Source organism: Rutidosis leptorrhynchoides, chromosome 6, assembly GCF_046630445.1.
Source record: "Rutidosis leptorrhynchoides isolate AG116_Rl617_1_P2 chromosome 6, CSIRO_AGI_Rlap_v1, whole genome shotgun sequence".
In the NCBI taxonomy this organism is placed as follows: Eukaryota; Viridiplantae; Streptophyta; class Magnoliopsida; order Asterales; family Asteraceae; genus Rutidosis; species Rutidosis leptorrhynchoides.
Window position 1 is genome coordinate 283,520,481 of NC_092338.1, and position 23,864 is coordinate 283,544,344.

The 23,864-nt window shown below is 35.3% G+C and overlaps 1 protein-coding gene across 1 annotated transcript; it reads right to left on the bottom strand.

Moving 5' to 3' along the window:
- Nucleotides 1-20,255: 20,255 nt before the first annotated feature.
- Nucleotides 20,256-23,077, bottom strand: LOC139851656 (WRKY transcription factor 6-like). Its single transcript, XM_071840753.1, has 4 exons — nucleotides 22,800-23,077; nucleotides 22,621-22,713; nucleotides 21,666-22,157; nucleotides 20,256-21,097 (listed from the first exon to the last, which is right to left on the bottom strand). Exons 1-4 carry the CDS (start codon nucleotides 22,950-22,952, stop codon nucleotides 20,384-20,386), a joined length of 1,452 nt encoding a protein of 483 aa, XP_071696854.1. The 5' UTR covers nucleotides 22,953-23,077; the 3' UTR covers nucleotides 20,256-20,383.
- Between the last annotated feature and the right edge of the window lie 787 nt (nucleotides 23,078-23,864).

The window sequence follows — 23,864 nt, forward strand, 5'->3', positions numbered from 1 at the left end:
TGGGGGTTCATTTCCACTAAAGCTGCGGCTACTCGTTCAGTGATCATTTCTTTGATCTGTGCTACTGTGGGCGTTGATCTTCTGTTGGCCATTGATGTTCTAAACAAAAATTTTGACTCAAGTCAAAATCCAGTATTTAAATAATAATGATACAGTATATGGTAAACAACATGGAATCAGCACAACACATGCTAATTAAGTAACGAAAATAGATTCAGATACCACAAAATCATCATACAGTAACATAAATAGAACACCGTGTAAAAGTTAAACAACCCAAAGTTCCATTCATTAATAAAAGTTGCATACATCCGCATAGGTTCGTACAATACATAAGTAATACATGAAACTACAAACGAGATTACATAATGAAATCTAATACAAAAGCCCTAAGGTGAAGGTGGGTAAAGGATGTCCATCATGTGGGACACCTGGTCCTTGAGCTCAGTTACCCGAGCACGGAGGATATCCACCTTCCTTGTCAGTTCCTCGACAGAGGGAGAGGCTGGTGGAGCAGGCGGTGCTGATGGTGTAGGTGGTGCTGGTGGAGCTGGTGGTGCAGACGGTCCGGCACCAGAAGTAGATGCTGCATAAGGGTAAGGCTTATGCACAAATGGATCAGCAGGGTACGGCACACGCCGCTTACGGGCGGTAACCCTAACCTGCTGACCATGTGCGTCAATGAACGCTCTGCCTCCGTTAATCCCTGGAATAACGGTACCATAGAAACGATACCGCTTCTTTGGCAGGGTGGAGGGTGGCTGCATGGGTCCTCATCAGGGTCCTCATCGGAATCCTCGTCGCTGGAGTCGTCGGATGATGAGTCGGCGGATGATGGGTCATTTGAATTGACTGGGGGTGGCTGCATGGGTGGCTCTGCTCGGTCTGCTATCATCAGTCGGTATCTGAAAGGTGGGATCGGCACGAGACATCCATCAGCCAGGCGTCGGCACCAATGGTTATGCTCATTACGGAACGGACCTTCCCCATGTTCCCCAGGAATCACAGCACCACCAGAATGGTGCTGTGGCTCCGAGGGTCCTGGGGCAAGTGGAGCTGGAATCTCCTGTAGGTCCTCGACTCCGTCTGAGGTGATCACTGGGTCAGGTGCATGGCTACTGGCTCCAGAAGATGGAGCGCCAGAGTCACTGGAGGGTGTCAACGACGGGATCTGAGAATCAGCAACAATGGCAGGCGAGGTGGCGGATGAGTCTGAGTCGCTCTCCAAAATGATAATGGGCGGGATATCCGACATCTGAAGAAGGAAAAATAACTTTTTCCATGTCAGTAAGTCATAAAGCAAGCACGTATTAGGCAAAGTAACTACGACAGTCTAGATCATGTATAGCAGTAAATAGCATGGCAATAATAACGAATCGTACAGAAGTAGCATGCAATCGAAAGCAAATAGTAGCATGCAGTAGTGAAAGCATGTAGCAGTATAGGAGATATAGCAGTAAAAGTAAGCAGCAGCATGCAGTAAGTTCCGCAGAAACAAGTAAACTAGCTAGTTGTAGATTAGTCCTATTAGTGAATCCTACTCGGGTCGGTCCAGACTCACTAATGCAACCTAATTCCCTACAACCTGGCTCTGATATTAATTTCTACAATACTCTAAATCGAACTTGAAATTAATTTCTGCATCCCGGTACTTGACGAAAAGGTCATCCCCACATTCTTTTAACAGTTTGTGAAGAGAACGAGTCTGAGAACGAGCTCTTTTAACAGATTGATTTGAAATGTTTAAAATGGGAAGTCTGAGGAATAGAGGTACCTAACGAATTCTCTATAGACATCTAACCTTCTGCTAGGATTTAATAGATTTCCAATAAACGAAGCTTTTATTTTATCAGGGTTCTGTATCTCTGTAGGATTAAATTCGAACAAGTCTGGATAGTTGAAAATAGTTAGATATTCTTCCTGTATCTCATCTTCCATAATCAGGAGTTTGTTAAGACTGAGCCTCCCTTTTGGATCGTGAAGAGGGTCGAATCCTAGTGTATTTGAGTAAAACTTGTCCAAAAGCAATGAAATCTCCAAGTCAGATGATATTATCCGGCTTCTTGGACTACAAGAATCAAGAACTAAGTCTTGATGAGATTCATCAGGGTTTAGATTTGTTTTAGGTTTATAAAGAAAAACTTCGCCGGTTTCTGAAATTGTGGGAGAGCAACTGCCATTCGCACTTTCTTCATAGTCGGTTAAGTTTGAACTGGAAACTACAGAAATTAAAACCATAATTAATATTTTGTTTTTATAATTTGAAAAGGGTTCATTATAATGGCAACTTTAAATCCTATACCGACAAACTCTCTACTCATTAAGCATGTGTGATTCTTGTCAGTTTATCTATTGAAATAAGTGGCCAGGCAGACAACTGAGAGGCAGGATCCTTTTGGTTCCAATATAATTGGAGACTATTCGGATAATCCAATAACCAAGTCCGTGTATAATTGTCTTTCTTAGACATCACTCAAGATTCTCGGATATCTTGATAGAATCAGCGATTACCTTAACAGACAGAAAATAAGGTCCCCGGCATCGGCGCCAAAAACTCTACTTACTCTCGTGATATGGCCAAAACGGACGGTTTTATTTTCGCGGTGTCGTTAGGCCGCGGCACGTCAGAATCAGCTACCACGAGGGCGAGTAGTAGGTTGTTTTTTATTTATATTTAGCTGGGGTTCCAAGCTATAACTTACCTACTTGTCTTCCTTTTAACGAGTAAGTGGTAAATATAACTCAGGTACGTATTTTTGTATGTTTGCTCAGTAATGTGGGACAAAAGTGCCTATATAGTTAACCCTAGTGACAAGAGGTGATAGATTAAGATTAACTAGATAAAATAGTAATTAGACAATAAAAGTAAAGATAGGTATGAAGAATAGAATTCTGAAGGGGAATTATCGCAAGAGTTTAACTTCCTAGGATAAACACTAAACCTCAATTAACTGGGCTGTGAACCTAACTGATTTGTCACTAAGAGTTTAGGCTTTGAAGATTCTGGCTAAGACAGGTATCCCTACTCCCAACGTTAACCTGAAAGGTTTGAACGACCTTATGAATGGAATCCTGGGTACATGAACAAAGTGGTTTACCCAATAAAGGAACGTCTCAGCTTTTCTTAATCCTAGTTGGTCTAACTAAAGCAATATCCTACCACTAAATCACTATGCTATGCCTGAACATTAACAGATGTACAATCTTAGATATCCTAAGGTACTGCTAATTGGGATAAAAGTCTCTCCTTTTACGATCACTTATTCAACCCTGGATCATCTTACAATATCTCAAGAACATTGCTTCTGACGCGAATCATGCTTCTGAGTAAGCTAGTGTTCACTGAACTCTCTATTGCTAACTCAAACCACAATCTAAATGGGCCGCTCTTCTATGATGAACAAATGGTTATTCATACGTAGGTACTATATCCCTATTGTGACGTTAAGCACACATAACTACTTACCTCATATCCTAGGGTTGATTAGGTCCTAATACTAGGTTATAGCCATGTGAATAAGCGGAAAGGGTGATCTGTAAATTAAACTTCTAAACCGTCAAGGTTTCAGCATAACAATATGATAAGTTTCAGATAAAATATTCAACACATAATAAACAATTGTAACAGATAGATAATCATGTAAGATGAAAGCAACTCAAGATAATAATTTTATTAAATTAAGGAAAGCGTTCACCATTTACAGACGAGATCTGGACCATTACAAGTGCTGACAACCTCTAGCCCGCTCCTATTACAATCTTCGGCGTTCGCCTCCGGGTACTTAATTTCCCGCTCGGAGGTGAGAAGGTCTTGAAAGCTCTAGTGGGAGAAATTGTATTGTAGTGAGAGAGTGAAGAGAGGTGTGTATTGGAATGAATGACAAAGACCCATTAAATAGACTTGAAATTTACCAGCATACGCCTGGCAGGGCGTATGGCAGGGCGTATGGCAGCCCATTTTTGGCATGCCGTATGGTGGCTCGTGTGGTGGCACGTATATGGCAGCTCGTTTCCATACTGGCAGGCCGTATGGCAGGCCGTATGCCTTGCTGGTCAGCCTTGATTTCCTGGATCGTAACTTGATTTCTTGTCTTTCACCGTTTTCGCTCTAGAATCTTCGTTTTAGCTCCGTTTCTCTTGATTTTTTTTGCATTGTCTTTGTAATTACTTTGTCTACAAGTTTAACTGAAAAAGCGATTATTTTGCCAACAAAGCTTTGAATTTTATGCTTTTGGGACTCAATATCGGGGGTAAAAACGTGACTTTTTAGCCGATATCAAATATCCCACACTTAGACTTTGCTTGTCCTCAAGTAAACTTCTGAACTTAAAACAGTGAGGACTTTAATTCGTAGTGATCAAGCTGTTTTGTTCCGCAAGACGGAAGGGCGGAAACTTGGTTTTTATTCTTTTTGCTATTCTCGAATATTTTCCCGCAAGCATGAGAGGAGGTTACATAACTGAGGCTATCTCACTCGGGTCACTCATTTCACTAAAGTGTTTAGGGTGTCCTAAAGTTCTAAGAAATGAATTCACTCTTAGCCAGTCATGCTTACATTCTTCGTCATAGGCTTGATCGAGACTCAAATCTCCATCACTCATTTGCGAGAATTTTCGGTTATTAACTCAGCTTAAATTGTGAAGAGATGGGGGGGGGGGGGTTCGGAAGTTTCTAGAATGCGAAGGGTTTTTGATAGATAGGAGTTACTTTTTCGAAAGATTGATTTCGGTGATCCCTTCAGCTTTTGTTAGGAATTTCTTGGTGAGCATCCTTCTTTTTGACTGCCAGGAGTTCTTTTCTCGAATCTTTGCTGGTTCTACTCCCTTTCTCAGAGCCTTTATTCGTAGAGACTTTGCTCTAGTTTTTTTTTTTTTTTTTTTTTTTTTTTTTTGCTTTTCTCTTCGAGGTCTGCTTTTGGGCGATCTTCTTTGATATTTGGCTTGGATGCTTGCATTTTTCTAGTGTGATTTTGGAGGTTTTCCCGAAAAAGAGTGATTTAGTCGGGATTTATTTATTTATGAAGCGGATAGAGTAAGTAAAAAGAAAAAGGTGAAATGGATTTGTGGAGCGAAAATGAAAACGAAGGTGTGTAGCGGGGGTTGTTTTTGTCTTCACGAATAGCTGAGGTTTTCACTTAGTCATCCTCGTCAAAATGTGTGATTCCGAAATGTAGATCAAGAGCAAGTTCTGATTCCGAGATGTTAACATTGGCGCGCTCAACGGAAATATAGTGAAGCACTAAAAATGAGTGCTTATAAAGCCTTATTTGGGGGTGCCTCACAACAATTATAGCAGGTCGAATTGCGCCTTTTGTTATGCAATGCTCTATTGGGAGAATTGATTTTAATTTTTCGCAAAAAGTTTTCAACCTTGTTTTACCCTTTTTGTCTATTTTGTAGCAAAAACTTTTTGATCTTTTATAGAATTTTATCATCCTTAGTGTTTTGTAATTCAAAAAGTTTTAAATTTTGTGAAAAACTTGAGGATGTTACAAGAATCGTTATGTGCAACATTTGCTATCCCACACTTTAAAATAACACCGTCCTCAATGTTAAGGATACGGAGTATCCCACACTTTAGTTTTTTTTTTTTTTTTTAAAAGAGGCGTTGTGTTATTAAAAGTTTATGTTGGTGGGGTTGCCAATCCCACACTTAGTTTTTAAAGTGGTATAGTAATTTGCATATATTCTATTTGAAAAGGTGATGAAGACGTATTACTCCCCTATGGTTTCAAGACGTGCAATTGGATGGCGCGCTGATTATGGATTCTTCAATTCTTGTGCTAGCGTCATCCTCGTTCAAGTCGTCTTTGCTCCAGTATCCACCTCGTACGGTCTCAATCGTCGTTTGCTTTGTGACGTTTATTTCATGCAATATTTATTCTAAAAACAACCATACATGCTAAAACATAAAAGTAGTTATGTCCGAAACCGGGCGTACAGAAATATAAGATAATGTAATGTAATGTAGCATCAATAATAAAAGTACGAATGTTCCAAAAGATAATCATAATTACGGCTGAGGTGCTGAATATGGGGGAGAGTAGATCACGCTGGTACGGGCCCTGGTTGGGTTCCTTAATCTAGATTGACCCTCGCTGGTCATCTCCTCGTCTGTGGCAAACTGGTCTGCCAACTCTGCTGTATTCATACCCGAGGATATTATAAATTCTATCTCATCTGATTTGGCGATTAACCCAGTTAACGATGACGTGCTCGTATGAACCATAGGACCTGCCTGCCAACCCATACTATCCTGTAAATCTCTACCTCTTCCCCACTGCTGGTTCACATCCATACTATCGATACCCTGCGCAACCCCTGCAGTCGTACGTTGCTCCAATGCCTGTTCCCACCTAGGGTCCTGACCAACAGTATACGTGTTAACGTTGAACAACTCTTCAACAAAATTCTCGACCCCTGTAGTCTCTGGAGGTGGTGGTAGAGGTGTAGATGTGATAACTGTACGCTGCTTGTAGTGATGAGTAGGTGGAGATGGAGGTCCTGAAAACTGATGGCTAGGGCCTGCTCCCCTAGGATCACGGTGGGCTGTCATTACCGGGTACTCATGTGGGTATGGTGGGATGTCGAACTGCCTCCCCGCATAATGCGCAAAGTGATCCAAATTCTCAAGGATCGTGTGCTGGGAAAACCAACTCTCATGCCCGGGTATATCCCCCATGTGGTACTGGTAGCCGTACGGTGGATATCTTGGATGATCACCCTCGCCAACTGATGAGTGACGGTGAGTGTCAGTGGGTCGTCCATGGGCTGTAGGGTCATCCTCATCCACAGGTTCCTGGGAACCTCGTCTCCTACTACCATCCCGAGTCCGAGTATCAGGTTTGAATCCCTGAACTCTCACCCCTGGTACCGTCCGCTCTTCGGAACCGGGTATCTCTGGGTTCGCCTGGATGATCAACTACTCACCCTCAACGCGAATATATCTCCAGTAGCTCAACAACTTATACCCAATTTCCTCTGATACAGCCCCAATCGTATAGTTAAACCGTTCAACATCCCCTAAAACACGCATGCTCTTGAGCAACTTAGTCACAACACCCCCTAAAATCGGCACAACCGTGCTTGCCGAATTCTTCTCGCTGGTGATAGCCTGAGCTAGGAGATGCGCCACCTGTAGATTCTGGTTGTTCATTATGGCGTACATCAGGCGCATGTCTCTGATTGTAACAACACCGCCGAATCTGGCTTTAGGATGGAGGGTTTTGGTGATTAGGTGGTGGAGGATTCGGAGTACGGGGTTGGCGAATTTTGACGCCTTTTTACTTGACTGCCAAGGCCCGTTATCTGTGGTGTGCTCTTGCCAGAAAGTCTGATGATCCATGTAATTCAAGGTGGTCAATCCATCCCTGAATATTGGTCGGGTGAGTTGTGATGATTTGTACAACTCTAGGTGTCTCGCAAACCGTGCGAGAGTCAAGTGATACATTCGGTTTTGATGTCGAAAATGGATGCATTATTGATTATTATAATTCGTCGGATCAACCGTTGAATCAAAACTCCAGGTAGCCATAAACTCTGCATATGGCTCGTTATATGTTGTTCCGTTTAACTCAAACAACATTTTCCAGGCCTGGTGCGTTCTACCTTCGGCTTGGAAAGTCAACATTCTTCTGAGATCAGCATCCCAACCACATTGTTCCAATATCGTCCAATTTATGTACTTATTACCCGCTTTATCTCGGTTAACCCAAACTCTCATAAAGGGCTCATTTTCCTCCGGGTTATCCTGCCCACGAAGACAATGGGGCAACTCGACATCATTTCGACGATTGGCCATCTGCAAAAATTAAGTAAAATAGGTTATGCTCCAAAAATTAAGATTTAGAGTCCAAAAATGCCTATATTTTTCGGGAAAAAAAAATTTCGAAATGAGGGCTTTAAAAATGGGGTTTTCCAAAATCCTGTTATAGTCAAATATAGCCAAAATTACCACAAACAACATTTAAATGAACTACAATCTTACTTTTGAGAAAAATTCAAAGTGTACCCGTGATTACAATAAATAATGCAATAAATAATAATTATAGTCATTTAGTCATAATAAGCAATTTTTTGAACCAAATTTGATGATTTTTAAGCATACAATGATCCTAACAACCATTTTTAATTACCTTAAATATTTTTAAACATCAAAGTTGTGCTATAACATATTACAGTCAAAGATTAGAGCCGTTTGACCGAAAAATATTCATTTTGTTCAAAACGTACAAAATAAGGAAAATCAAGGATTAAGCTACATTTTCACGAGCAAATCAATGATTCCGCCATTTGAACTAGTTCTAAGGCAAACCTAAGTTTTAAAAACGTTTTAACTATAGGAAAAACCAAAGTCCTAATTACATGTAGTTTGACCAAAATACCAAGTTCAAGCAAACAAGCCTTCTTTGTTTCAAATTCAGTTTCTAAATGTTCCTAATGAATCACTAAGCCTAACTAAGCTAGTAAAACATCAAATTTCCAAGAATTTCACCAAATTTCACCCTAAAATCTCAACTTACTAGTCTAGAGCCAAAAACTATCCAAAATATCTCAATCAAGCCTAAAAACTAACACAAAGTAATTACATTATCTATACAAGCATAAAGGAATCCAAAATTGAATAAAAAACAAAGTTTTTCTAAAAAGTCAAAAATTTGACCCTAAGAGAAAATTCGAGTTTTCATTAAGAAAGATTACTTTTATTCGCAATTGATAGTAGAATCATGTTTAGGAGGCTAGAGAGAACAAGTTTCGAGCTTTAATTCGTTGGATTTGGCTGTTTTTGAGGGTTTTGGGGTTGTGGTGGTGTGTGACGGTGAAGGGGACAGAGGGAAGAAGAAGCACACAAAAATAAAAGAGAAAAGAGGAAGAAAGGAAAAAAGAAAGGAAAAAAGAAGTGGCCCGTGTGGCTCGCGGGCTTATTTCCCCGACCCGACTTGCACAATTTTTAAATTTTTATCATTTTAAAATTTAAAGGGCTTTAAGAGAAGATAAATAAAATAAAACCTCAGATTTTGATCCGGTTATTTTTATATTTTCTAAGATGTATTACTAATTAGAATAAGAAAAGACACTAAAAATTAAAATATTTTGTTTTTATTAAAAACACAAATTACACAGGTTCTACAACTAAATTTCAGAAATGACGCGGAAAGAAAGACAAGTTTAAAGCTTCTTTGACCATCCAGAGTAAATCAGCGGAGTGTATTGAGAATATTTCGAAATCACTTAACATTTTACGCTCGCGCTTCTGTAAATCTCCGATATCGTCCATAAGTTTAACCAAAGCCCTTTTAACTTTCTTAGTGTTTGAAATTCCGTCCCTTGGCCCAGTATCTCTATAATTTAGTTCAAAAAGAAGTTTTGCCACTGTGTCTTGAAATAAAAGATCTTCCGCGTAGTCAGGATCACCGATAGTAAATTTAAAGTTTGAAGATATTTCTTGAAAGATCTTTCTTTGCGGAGTTGTAAATGGAAATTTTGACATAGTGAGGATTTGCACGAGTTCCGAATATACTTCCTTTCTTTTTGCGAAGAAATTCGGATGTATTCTTTCCTCGGTAGAATCCGGAAAAGCTTCAATTAATCTTTTGATGAGAAATGAGGATGGATCAAAGTAAAAGAAATCTCGGTTTTCGTAGGTTGAAATAGGGTTAGGTTTCTTGTTTTCTATCCAAAATTCTAATTCAGAGATCATTGTCGAGACATAACGATTTATGTGAATTGGAGAAATTTCCTTATTAGTGAAGTGAGGGAGAAAAGCAACGAATGACTCTAAATCGAACTTGAAATTAATTTCTGCATCCCGATACTTGACGAAAAGGTCATCCCCACATTCTTTTAACAGTTTGTGAAGAGAACGAGTCTGAGAACGCAGCTCTTTTAACATATTGATTTGAAATGTTGAAAATGAGAAGTCTGAGGAATAGAGGTGCCTAACGAATTCTCTATAGACGTCTAACCTTCTGCTAGGATTTAACAGATTTCCAATAAACGGAGCTTTTGTTGTATCAGGGTTCTGTATCTATGTAGGATTAAATTCGAACAAGTCTGGATAGTTGAAAATAGTTGGATATTCTTCCCGTATCTCATCTTCCATAATCAAGAGTTCGTTAAGACTGAGCCTCCCTTTTGGATCGTGAAGAGGGTCGAATCCTAGTGTATTTGAGTAAAACTTGTCCAAAAGCAATGAAATCACCAAGTCAGATGATATTATCCGGCTTCTTGGACTACAAGAATCAAGAACTAAGTCTTGATGAGATTCATCAGGGTTTAGATTTGTTTTAGGTTTATAAAGAAAAACTTCGCCGGTTTCCGAAGTTGTGGGAGAGCAACTGCCATTCGCACTTTCTTCGTAGTCGGTTAAGTTTGAACTGGAAACTACATAAATTAAAACCATAATTAATATTTTGTTTTTATAATTTGAAAAGGGTTCATTATAATGGCGACTTTAAATCCTATACCGACAAACTCTCTGCTCATTAAGCATGTGTGATTCTTGTCAGTTTATCTTTTGAAACAAGTGGCCAGGCAGACAACGGAGAGGCAGGATCCTTTTGGTTCCAATATAATTGGAGACTGTTCGGAAAATCCAATAACCAAGTCCGTGTATAATTATCTTTCTTAGACACCACTCAAGAATCTCGAATATCTTGATAGAATCAGCGATTACCTTAACAGACAGAAAATAAGGTCCCCGGCATCGGCGCCAAAAACTCTACTTACTCTCGTGATATGGCCGAAACGGACGGTTTTATTTTCGCGATGTCGTTAGGCCGCGGCACGTCAGAATCAGCTACCACGAGGGCGAGTAGTGGGTTGTTTTTTATTTATATTTAGCTGGGGTTCCAAGCTATAACTCACCTACTTGTCTTCCTTTTAACGAGTAAGTGGTAAATATAACTCAGGTACGTATTTTTGTATGTTTGCTCAGTAATGTGGGACAAAAGTGCCTATATAGTTAACTCTACTGACAAGAGGTGATAGATTAAGATTAACTAGATAAAATAGTAATTAGACAATAAAAGTAAAGATAGGTATGAAGAATAGAATTCTGAAGGGGAATTATCGCAAGAGTTTAACTTCCTAGGATAAACACTAAACCTCAATCAACTGGGCTGTGAACCTAACTGATTTGTCACTAAGAGTTTAGGCTTTGAAGATTCTGGCTAAGACAGGTATCCCTACTCCCAACGTTAACCTGAAAGGTTTGAACGACCTTATGGATGGAATCCTAGGTACATGAACAAAGTGGTTTACCCAATAAAGAAACGTCTCAGCTTTTCTTAATCCTAGTTGGTCTAACTAAAGCAATATCCTACCACTAAATCACTATGCTATGCATGAACATTAACAGATGTACAATCTTAGATATCCTAAGGTATTGCTAATTGGGATAAAAGTCTCTCCTTTTGCGATCACTTATTCAACCCCGGATCATCTTACAATATCTCAAGAACATTGCTTCTGACACGAATCATGCTTCTGAGTAAGCTAGTGTTCACTGAACTCTCTATTGCTAATTCTAACCACAATCTAAATGGGCAGCTCTTCTATGATGAACAATGGTTATTCATACGTAGGTACTATATCCCTATTGTGACGTTAAGCACACATAACTACTTACCTCATATCCTAGGGTTGATCAGGTCCTAATACTAGGTTATAACCACGTGAATAAGCGAAAAGGGTGATCCATAAATTAAACTTCTAAACCGTCAAGGTTTCAGCATAACAATATGATAAGTTTCAGATAAAATATTCAACACATAATAAACAATTGTAACAGATAGATAATCATGTAAGATGAAAGCAACTCAAGATAATAATTTTATTAAATTAAGGAAAGCGTTCACCGTTTACAGACGAGATCTGGACCATTACAAGTACTGACAACCTCTAGCCCGCTCCTATTACAATCTTCGGCATTCGCCTCCGGGTACTTAATTTCCCGCACGGAGGTGAGAAGGCCTTGAAAGCTCTAGTGGGAGAAAGTGTATTGTAGTGAGAGAGTGAAGAGAGGTGTGTATTGGAATGAATGACAAAGACCCATTAAATAGACTTAAAATTTGCCAGCATACGCCTGGCAGGGCGTATGGCAGGGCGTATGGCAGCCCGTTTTTGGCAGGCCGTATGCAAGGCAGGCCGTATGGTGGCTCGTGTGGTGGCACGTATATGGTAGGCCGTTTCTATACTGGCAGGCCGTATGGCAGGCCATATGGCAGGCCGTATGGCAGGCCGTATAGCTTGCTGGTCAGCCTTGATTTCTTGGATCGTAACTTGATTTCTTGTCTTTCACCGTTTTCGCTCTAGAATCTTCGTTTTAGCTCCGTTTCTCTTGATTCTTTTTGCATTGTCTTTGTAATTACTTTGCCTACAAGTTTAACCGAAAAAGCAATTATTTTGCCGACAAAGCTTTGAATTTTATGCTTTTGGGACTCAATATCGGGGGTAAAAACGTGACTTTTTAGCCGATATCAGGGCACTTGGTAACTAACTTAACGTTTATAACCCCCTAAAAGTACACTTGGAGAGTGCGTATGTTTACAAAGTATTAAACACCCGTTAAATGCTAGCGCTACTAGCTCGAGTGGGGATGTCAAACATTATGGATCCATATCTAAGATTAGCGTTCACCGGTTCAAAGACCAATGAGTAAACGTTACCGAGCTAAGGGGAAAGTTTATGCCGTTGTATGACCCACACATATATAAAGTTTAAGTACTCGTGCCTAGTATGTAAAACGTAAAATGCGATGTATTCTCAGTTCCCAAAATAGTTAAAGTAAAAAGGGATGCTATAACTCACAGTGGAAAGTAGTAAAAGTCGATACGCGGAAGTAGTAAGCAAGTGGTTGGTCCGGAAGGTCCTAAACCTAAGTCAAAAGTTACTACGTCAGTAAATTGTTTCCAAAGGTTTAAAAGTATGTAAATTAGGTCTTAAGTACCATCATCATTCATCATTAAACAAAAAGTGTAAAGTAAGTTTTAAGTCAAGACTAGGGTTTGAAATAATGGCTGAATTCGTTCAGTCGCCACGACCTCTATACAAACTGAAATGAGGTGATACTAGTGGCCATGCTCCATATATGAGTCCCCTAGAAGCTGACCAATTTCCAGAACCAAACTCGTCTTTGTTTGACCGTGGTGATGGTTTAAGTGCGAGTAGGTCAGAAATTTCAGCACAACGTTAATAGGGTGTAGTGACTTTCCGGAGGTCATAGATCCTAAACCGTAACTAGGATTAAGAAGAGGTCTAAACGGAAAATCATCTATTTGAACCGAACTAACTGAAAATCAACTTTCCAGTAGCCAAGGTAGTCTGATCAGTTCCATAAACAGTAATTAAAGGTGTTCTGGTGGGTTCTTGGTGCTTGATGCTCATCCCGGTTCTCATCCTTGATGCGTATAGCTTCAAGTGTACAACTTGTTGATGTGTTTGCATCATCTTAACCAAGTTACGACCATCATAACACTAGTGTAAGTCTAAGATATGTAGCACAACTCACTTAAGAGTTGTATGTAGTTTGATGAACCAAAGTTACATCAAGATCTTAGATCCGACACATACATGAGTTCTACTAGTAATATTAAGCTACAAACTTGAAAGTAAACTAAATAAACAAGATCTTAAGTTGTAGAACATAGTTCTTAGTTAGATCTTGAAGATCTTAGACCCAAAATTCTAGATATAAAGTTCTTAAGTTAAACCCTAAGTTATAAGACTTGGATCTTTACTTTAACAAAACCATAAGTTATGAAACTTAGATTTTCAACTTGAAAAATGTATGTAAGCTTGTAAGCTCTTATTTACAAAAAAATTAGAAGACCATAAGTTATATAAACTTAGATCCAACATAAGTATATGAAGTTATAACTAGAAAGTTATACTTCCATTTTCTTGAACTTATAAAGTTAACTTTTAGTTTCAAGAAATATGAGATCAAGATTAACTAGTAATACTTGACCAAATTAACAACATCACAACTTTAAAGTACATAAAATGAAGAGATAAACAAAATCTATAAGTAATAAGTTCATGGTTGTTCATACTTAGAAAGATTCAAGCCAAGGCTTTGATCTTTAAGAAAGTAAACCTTAAGTTTACAAACATGAACACAAGTATGATTTTAAAACTCATGAACTTTCTTTTTAACAAGTGTTATGGAGGAATCAAACTATAAACTTGATCCTCACTTGGTTCTTGTTTGTTCTTGAAATAACAAGATAATATGAAGAATAAAACTAGAAAGTTTGATTCTTAACAACAATAAACAACTACAAGTAATTAAACAACAAACAAAGACAAGTAAATGATGATTGATGGTGGCGGTTTTTGGACAAGAAAAAGAAAGAAAACCAAGCTTTGTTACTTACAAGTTTGAGAGAAAATGAAAGAGAAATGAAAGTGTGAAATGAAGTGTGTGTAAAAGTGAGGAAATACAAGTGAATAAGTAATCAAAATTTGAAAATAAAACCACCCTCCCACTCCTTGATGGCCGAAGGTCATGGAGGTCTCAAAGGGGTAAGTCACAAGCTAACTTTCATACATGGGGAGAAGGTGTAAGCTCAAAATAGATTAAAGTTAAAGTGCATGGGAGCTTGGTGCAAGCATGCTTGTGACAAGTCTTCTCATAGGCTTAATTAATCTTGCTTAAGCCTTAATAGTCACTAGTAACAAAATGGGCTTCTAATTAATCCATTAAGAGAAGTAGGGTGGGCTTCAAAGTCCATGTACATTAATAAAGCTCAAGTACGTAAGTATGTAACAAATAATTAAACAAAGCTCAAGTAATTAACTAGTAACATTAGTTAATTAAAATGATTAATAATAAATAATCATGAACGTAAATGATATTCGAAATATTATTCGTGTAAAGTACGTGTGTCACAAAGACGAGTCGGGCCATGAAAAGTTAAATACGGTAACAAGTAACACGTATAAGAACACGTTTATTAAAACACAAGCATTAATAATAAATTATTAATAATTAAACGTTGGAAAAACCAGGGTCGTTACAGATCTATCTTTAGGATTCACGTCAATTGGTGGCAATTATAATAAACATCAATTCTTAGGCTACCAAGTTCAACAAGGGCGATATCTGGTATAACAATTCAACCATAGAAAGTAGTTTCAATTACTTGTGTCTATTTCGTAAAACAGTTATAAAAGCAGCGCATGTATTCTCAGTCCCAAAAATATATATTGCAAAAGCATTTAAAAAGGGCGCAAATGAAACTCACAATACTGTATTTTGTAGTAAAAATACATATGACGACATTGAACAAGTGTAGGGTTGGCCTTGGATTCACGAACCTATATCATTTTAATATATATTAACACGTATAATCGTAATCGAACAAATTTTATATATTATATCTTAAATTATATATTATATATATATTTAATTTGTATGTATATTTAAAATGACTAATTTTTATTGTACTAGTAATAGTAATTTTTATAGTAATATTGACAACAGTAATAATAATATAGTTATTATAGTAATAATAATGATAATAAAAATAAAAGTATTGATAATTCTAATAATAATAATAATAATAATAGTTTTAATGAAGTTAAAATGATAATTAAGAGACGATAATAGTAATAATATTAATAATAGTATTATTATTAATATATTTATAGTAATGATAATAATTATAATTTTAATCAAAATTATAATAAAGTTTCAATAATAGGAGATGTGTTATACATACATATATAATCTATAGACTTAATTAGTTTTCGTACGTATTCCCTATATTATTTATTATCGATAGTTATGGTTTTATCTACATTTGTATCATATTTTTCGTACTCATGATTATACTACTATCTATAATCTTTAATATTACTTTCACCAACCTTTTCATGTATTCAACTTTTAGGATAATGCTAGTCATAATAATAATGCTAATGATAATATTGCTTATTAATGATACTAATATTCTTAATATTAATGTTAGTAGTAACAATACTTAACATAACAATATTTTTAATCATAATAATAATAATAATAACATTTATTCTAGTAATAATGTTAATGATAAATAGGATAGTTAATAATACTAGTAGTAGTAATAATAATAATAATAATAATAATAATAATAATAATAATAATAATAATAATAATAATAATAATAATAATAATAATAATAAAATAATAATAATAATAATAATAATAATAATAATTAAAATAAAGAGTTACAACCTTGAAGAAAAGCTCAAAAAGAATGCCACGACCGGAACTCGAACTCGCGACCTCACGTTAATCCAACAACACCCCACACCACTTCTCTAACTCAGCTTTTTTGATTATAATCCCAGCCTAATACTATTGAACCTATCTCTCGGCCCAACCGAAAATCATGACAACCCAAAATAACAGGAAATGATTACGGGCCAAATAATAAAAAATAAAACAGAATGGGATCTTGGCCCAATACTTGTAACTCGTTTAATCCAACCCAAGTAATAAAACCCAATTTTCTTCATTAATCAAATCGATGATTTTAAGTTCTGGGAGCAAAACGATAGCGGCTACAGAATATTGAAGGAGATGATTGATGGTACTCAAGTTAAATCAAAAATAGCAAAGATCGTGGCAGTAATTGAAACCGACAAAAACATAACAGGTTTGATGAAAAAAATACGATCAACGGTATTTGAATTTTTAATTTTTTTAGGATTGGATCGATTAACAGCTGCTATCACACTATCATTCTTCTTCGTGTTTAACTTGAGAGAGAAACAAAAGTATTACATCAGTAGTAGTAATTAATGGGGTTTGCATGTCCACTATTCATCGTCTCTTCTATTATCATTATCGTTTATAACAGGAATGAATAGTAGTAATATCATTACTATGATGGTAGTGATTTGCGAGTTCTTGGGTTGTAAACAACAAAGGAAATAAAAGGTATAAACAACAACGATTTTTTTTAAGGGTGGTGTTTGTGAGTGATCTTGAACAATTTTAGGAGAGAGAGTAGAGTGAGAATGGCGGTTTTGATGGGAACACAACAGCAGGCTGTAGCAGTGGTAAATGATGGTTGATTGTGCTTCATTAATTGAATGTCGAGTTTATGTAATAATTTAGTTAAGATTGAGAAAGGAAACAAAAATTTAAAAAGTAGGTTTAGTAATTCAATCACGGGAATTCAGGGAAAAAGGAACAAACTGATTTTGATGGATAACAATACTTGTACGCGTAATTGTTTATTTTATATCTTATATTTAATTTAATATTAATGATTACTAATTATATTAATAATAATAATATTGTTAATATTAATCATAATAATAATAGATATTAATAAAATAATAATAATAATAATAAATAATAATAATAATAATAATAATAATAGTGTTAAATATGATATAAATAAAATAATAATATTACTATAACAAATTATTATTAATACATAATTATTTAAAATAAATTATTATAAATTTATATATTTCGATCTTAATCCTTGTAAAACTATTTCTACAAAGTTTGTCACTTTCTTGTTTTTAGTCCCAAATAAGATATATAGGATATTACAATCCAAACTATCAAAGTAATTGCATTTTAAATAACTTATCATTTACGAAATCTTTTTACAGATCAATGATTACAATTATTATGTTCGAAACCATTTTTATCCGACTTACATTATATCTATTATGTTTTATTAATAATTTATTTTTTTCAAAGATTAGTTCAGATCATTAATTCATATAATACTTTATTTAATATTTCTAGTTATTACCTATATACATATATATACATATATACACATTTATTTACAATTTATCATTCGTGAATCATCAAGAGCAGTCAAAGGATAAATGAATATTTTAACACAGTTCAAAGTTTTTGAGATTTCAACATCACAGACTTTGCTTATCGTGTCGGAAACATATAAAGATTAAGTTTAAATTTGGTCGGAAATTCCCAGGTCGTCACAGAACTCATAGCCCCGTTTTTTTATACATATTTAATGTATTTTATAAATCTTGTCGTGAGATACATGCATGCTTTAAATGATTTACAATTTAGACACAAGTGCCTAAATTTTTTGATATGCAACTTCGTGAGACTTTTGTTAACTTGTATTCTTACATGCAAATCCCCGCCATAATATCGTTAATTGCTGGAATTAAAATGTTGCAAGCTTAATTATTGTGAGTAGGCCTATTGAGAGCGACGTCTCTACCCATTGACCGATCGTCAAGGGGGTACATAATAATGATTATCGATACCCGTACAGTGTCAGGGGTTAATTTTTAGCTCGATATTATAACTCATGGCATATTGAATATTTTGATGTTTTGAAATAAATCTTGTGGTCTAAACTTATTAATTATTAAACCTATGATGTTTACTCAACCATTGTGTTGACATTTTATGCATGTTTGTCTCAGGTGATGAATAGCTTATGTGCTGCCCTATGTTGCTTGCTTGCTGTTGCATTGGAGTCCACATTTCTTATATTTAACATTGTTAAATATTTATTACATTTGGGTTTACCATGTAAAACAATTCTTTTTCCGCTGCAATTAAATTACTGATTTTATTAAACGTCTCATTTAAAGTCGTTCTCGTTTATATAACTATGTGATGATATTGAGAAAGTCATATTTACCCTGGCCCTATTTGGGGGGTATGACAGTATGAATGGCCAATATCTCATGTAATGAACTAGCTAATCACTTTGGGAAATATGCCCTCGGAACTAAAAGAATACTATAATCTAGAAAAGAAGATGTACTGCAATCTAACTATTGCGTTGGATGGACATATCTTTCATCAGTTTGTAAGTCTAAAGATGACTTCTCAAATCTGGGAGGCTCATTTCGTAGTAATGCACATCCAAACAATATAGTCCTTCCATTATTATCAATGCCCACAAAGATGTCAAAAGGCATATCATATGAATCTACTTTGTATGTTGTATCAAATACCACCACATCTCCAAAAAGTTGGTACCAATCGAAACAATTATGAGCGGGAGACTAAAAAATATTTTCTAGCTTATTCTAATCATCAATTGTAAATGCATATTCAAACCTAGAATTTTCTACTTTACTATTTTGACAATATTTGAAAAGCTCTTTTGCATTTTTTTGAGAGTTTTTTGCATATATTTTACCAAAAAGATTACGAACATCCTTACTAAGAAAATGTAGTTCTCCATGTTTTAAATTTTTTCAAGCTCCATCACACGCATAATTTGCTTAATAGACAAGCCGCTTCTTTGAGCATGGTTATGCGTTTTTCATCTTCGGGTGTTATACTACGATATGATGGAATAAAGCGTACCTCCTCGGTAGACAACAATTCATGATTATGTTCTAAAACGAAACTAGTGACTTGTCACTCTTTAGGAAATATTTCCTTTAATCTTCTCAATTTTATTCGCATATAAGCGTTACATTCACATCTAGTCGAACCTCGGTTTCTTTGTTGTTTAGAATGGTCTACCATTTTAGGTTGTGGCTTTCCTTCGAGGTGACAAAACAAGTCACGTCATTTTACTTCTCCATTTTTCTTATCAAATCTTCCTTTTCGAATTGAGAATCTGTTTTGTGTTACAAATTTTTGGTAAAAAAATAAAAGCCTCTTCTTCACTAAGAAAACATTGACCCAAAAAGGGTTCATGAACAATTTCATTCATACGTATTTCTTTTTTATCAAAAGCAATTTCACCTTCATCAAGATTGATGAAGATTTCCTCTCTAGCAATTTCATTTAGATCAAACAAGCTTTTCTTATGCATCTTTTGATAAAAAGATATATAAAAATCAAAGATGAATATTATATGTAAACACTAAAATTTGCATAAATTTTCAACTGTTATCAACAAACTTTGAAACAAAAAAGGGAGAATTGAAACATACGATAAGAATTCTGTATACACAATAGTAAAAACATGATATTTTTATATTGATCATTGACATTAAAATACTCCATCCGTACCAAAATAAAAAATAAAAATAAAAAATAAAAAAAAATTAAAATAAAAACTAGTTAATGTATTAAAGTCAACATCGTAAGTCTAAGTCGTACAAAACTATACAGCACCATCAAGAAGTTGCCTAGAAGAAACGTATCTTTAAAATTTCAACCAATTGAAACTCAAAATGTCAACTTTATGATATCATCATTGAAAAATTAAAATACAACTGTTTTTGTACCAGGAAATTGAATATATGAAAATCACAAAATAATTTGTACCTAGGTAGCCCTCCTAAGCATATAAATGAAATAAATCGTATAATAATGTACATTAAGTACTCATAGGAATTAATATGAAATCACTGGTAACTAAATGAACAAAAGAATTATAACAGCAGCTTGAACTAAACTGATTATTAAGTTCGTTTTATAACTACTGTTCATGTGAAGGGCTGCCGGCCTTGCTGCCCATAATCGATGTGATGGCAGCCGCTAAGGCTGCCGTGAAATTAGGATCATTAGTGATGGCAGCAGTAGCGGCACTAAGAGAATTCGCAAACGATGTATTCGATTGATGACTTTGTTGATATTGTGGTGGTGGTGGTGGTGCCATTTGGTAGGGTACTAATTGATTAGAGAATTTATCATGAGATAATTGAAGACCCGCGAATCCTGATTGGTTGTACGCTTGTAACGGCATTGGTGCCAAAAATTGCGGCGTAGGTTGACCCTGATCAGTAACCATTTGACTAGCTGATGTATTTGGAGGATGTGTAAGGTCTAATGTAATGGTAGGAAATGGTGCGGATGCGGATATAGTGGCGATATTTGAGGGGTTTGGTCGAATTACTTGAGCCAAAAGGTTAGGGTTCATGAACCCTTCTGTACTACTAGACGTTGAACCGGAGAGTAGCATGGAAGCGGCAGCCGATGTAGTTGAGGCCATTGCGACTGCAGCTGGTGGAAGAGGATGGTTGTGAGTTCCTTCGTATGTTGTTACTAATATTGTTTGATCATCGGCCAATCTTTGAACTTGTTTTCGAACAGGGCAACCCGTAGCCATAGTGCAACGATAGTATGCTCGTGGGCACGGGTTCCCTTTTGCCATTTTTTGTCCGTATTTTCGCCATTGACATCCATCTGTAATCTGCATTTCCCCATCATATAATAACATAATTAGACCACTAGTAAACATATTGTCATGCAACTAGCTAACATATGTTTTAGGAGGAGTTCAAGATTGCTTATTTTGAAGTATTTATCTGCTTAAAAATAAGTAGCTAGATGCCGAACAATTTTATATTTAAGTATCGATTCCATTCACAAAGGTACATAAACAGTTTCCAACCAAAGGGCTTCTGGGATATCAAGGAGTCTCATTAACCTTAAAATATGAGTTGGCGTTTCATTGCGGACAAAAATGGATGTATGTGTGTTTGTCGTTTGGAGAAAAAAAACAAAAAAATAAAAATAATAAACAGCTTCTATATTTCTATTTTCTTGTCAGCCATCAGCCATATATGTAAATATAAGGCCTCAAATTCAGATTTCAATGGAAGGATATTTTGGGTAAATGGTCGGAAACAGTCACGGATTATCGTATGGCCTGAACAGGAAAAATCTTATAGGTTAATAAGATAAACAGTTAAATTAATAAGCTGTTCTAAACACCCCCTAATGGGTAAAATAAAATTGAACTGAACTAAGGTAATTACCATTGGTGCTTCTGAGCGTGCGCGAACTGAAACACGAACTTTACGCATTGTTGCTTCGTTTATCTGCTCAACATTTTCTTGTGCAGCCAATTTGGGAGCTTTGTTAGGAACCCATACATTTGAATCTGGAGTATCTTCACGGTTAATAGTTTTAACATGATCACTGTCAACATTTTTCGATACATCGACGGCTGCGTTGAAAGCTGAACCAGATTGAGTCTTTTCGTCTGAAGAAGAATCGTTAGACATCAATTCGAGAGTCGTAGTTGGTCCTAATTCCATAACATGTCCAGGAACAGCTACTGAAACATGTTGAGAATCATGATCTTGTTTCTGAATACTTTCATTTCGTAATTCTTGTTCTTGGTGTTGCATTAAAGTCATATACTGCATTTGTAAGGCATTGTAGTTGTTGCTAACTTGTAAATACATCTCTTTTAGCTTTAGGTTCTCCATGTTCATTTTTTGCAACTCATTTTGCATATTTTCCAACTGAATATTAACAAGAAAACATAATTGATTAAGAACATTCATTTATTACAAACATTAATACGGAGTAATTTATTAGAAATTAACAAAACTTATATACTATGTTTTGGGTAAAATGAAGTTGTAAAATCGTCATTTTTAACTCATATAATGAATAATGACGACTATAATAATCTTGAGAATTTTATTTTCATTTCTATTTCTTTTCTATTTTTACAAAAAATGAGTTTATACTCATGTAAAAAGAAATAGCAAAAAAAATTTATGCTATACAAATACAACTACCAACAAATACAACAAGAAGCTAATACGGAGTACAACTACAAGAAGCTAGCTAGCTACTATCTTTCTACGACTACCACCATATACTAATACAAAAAGTGAGTTAAATATCACATTATTTAATCAAATTATAATTAACAGAAAATTTTAACATGATTAATACGATGTTTATGGATGATCATACCACGTTAGTAGTTCGGTTTTCATCACCAGTTGACGATGAAATCCCATGACCTCCGGATCGATCACTTGAACGAGTAACCAAATTCAAACCAGTCTGTTATTCAAACTAGAAACATTAGTTAATTAATTAATCAATTTTAATAAATAAATTATTAAACAAATTAAATAACATGTACGTACATTTACATCAAGATCATTGTTCTCTTTCTTAACTATCGCCTTGCTATTATTTCTTGTAGAAAAAAGATCCATTTCAGCCAACACTTTTCGATTTGAATCTTCACCACCAGCTGCATACGTAATCGCAAATGGGTTCCACCTTGTTTGGTTCATTAACACCAATGGTTTAATTCTAAATTAAATCAAGAAACTTAATAAAATTAAAAGAAAGAGCTTAATTCTTTTCTTTTCTTTTTAGATAATTACAGAGAGATGTTCAGATTTCAAGAGTCTTTTAATGTTGGAATCAAGGAGGGTATTTATAAAGAAACGAAAAAGAGCTTTTAAGGACTAAATGTTTGACTTTTTTTTATAATTAAAATTGAGTTAGATTAGATAGATAGATAGATAGATACGTGTGTGAATGTAGGGTGTGTTTGTAAACTTGGTATTGGCCAAAATGCGTAAGGTCATGCGTCATTATTCGTCCACGTGGCAGTTGTGCTCTCATGTTGAAGTTTCGTATGCAACTTCTTGTCTAAGACTAAGTTTGACTATATCCAACTTTTGGTTGTGTAAAGTCTGCCGAGTCGTTGAATTTGAATAATTATTTAATAATGTCATATTCATTAATAATTAATAATAAATAATAAAGATATAACTCTAGCTGTTGACAACGATCAATAAACAATAGATCAAAATTAACTAATGATAATATCTTTTCAAAAATGAAAATAGTATAAGAGGAGATGTTCAACTTAGGAATTAGGATGTGATCATCAAACTCTTAATTATATAGTTCTAACACTACACTTTTTTAATAATTATGAACTTATATTTATTTTCTGTAAAAACCTCAATAAATTATATTAAATAGATTTAGCAATCATATTAAAATTTTATTTATGCAAAAGCTAATAATAACGAAATTTGACTTTGTTCATATTATTCATTCAGAATATTTATTAAACATGTTATTATTATTTATAACCAAGCTTATTCAAAACTTTTGAATTACTCCGCTCGCAAAATAAATATTTCGGCACTTAATCATTCTATTTAATCAAACACAACCTTGATTTAAAA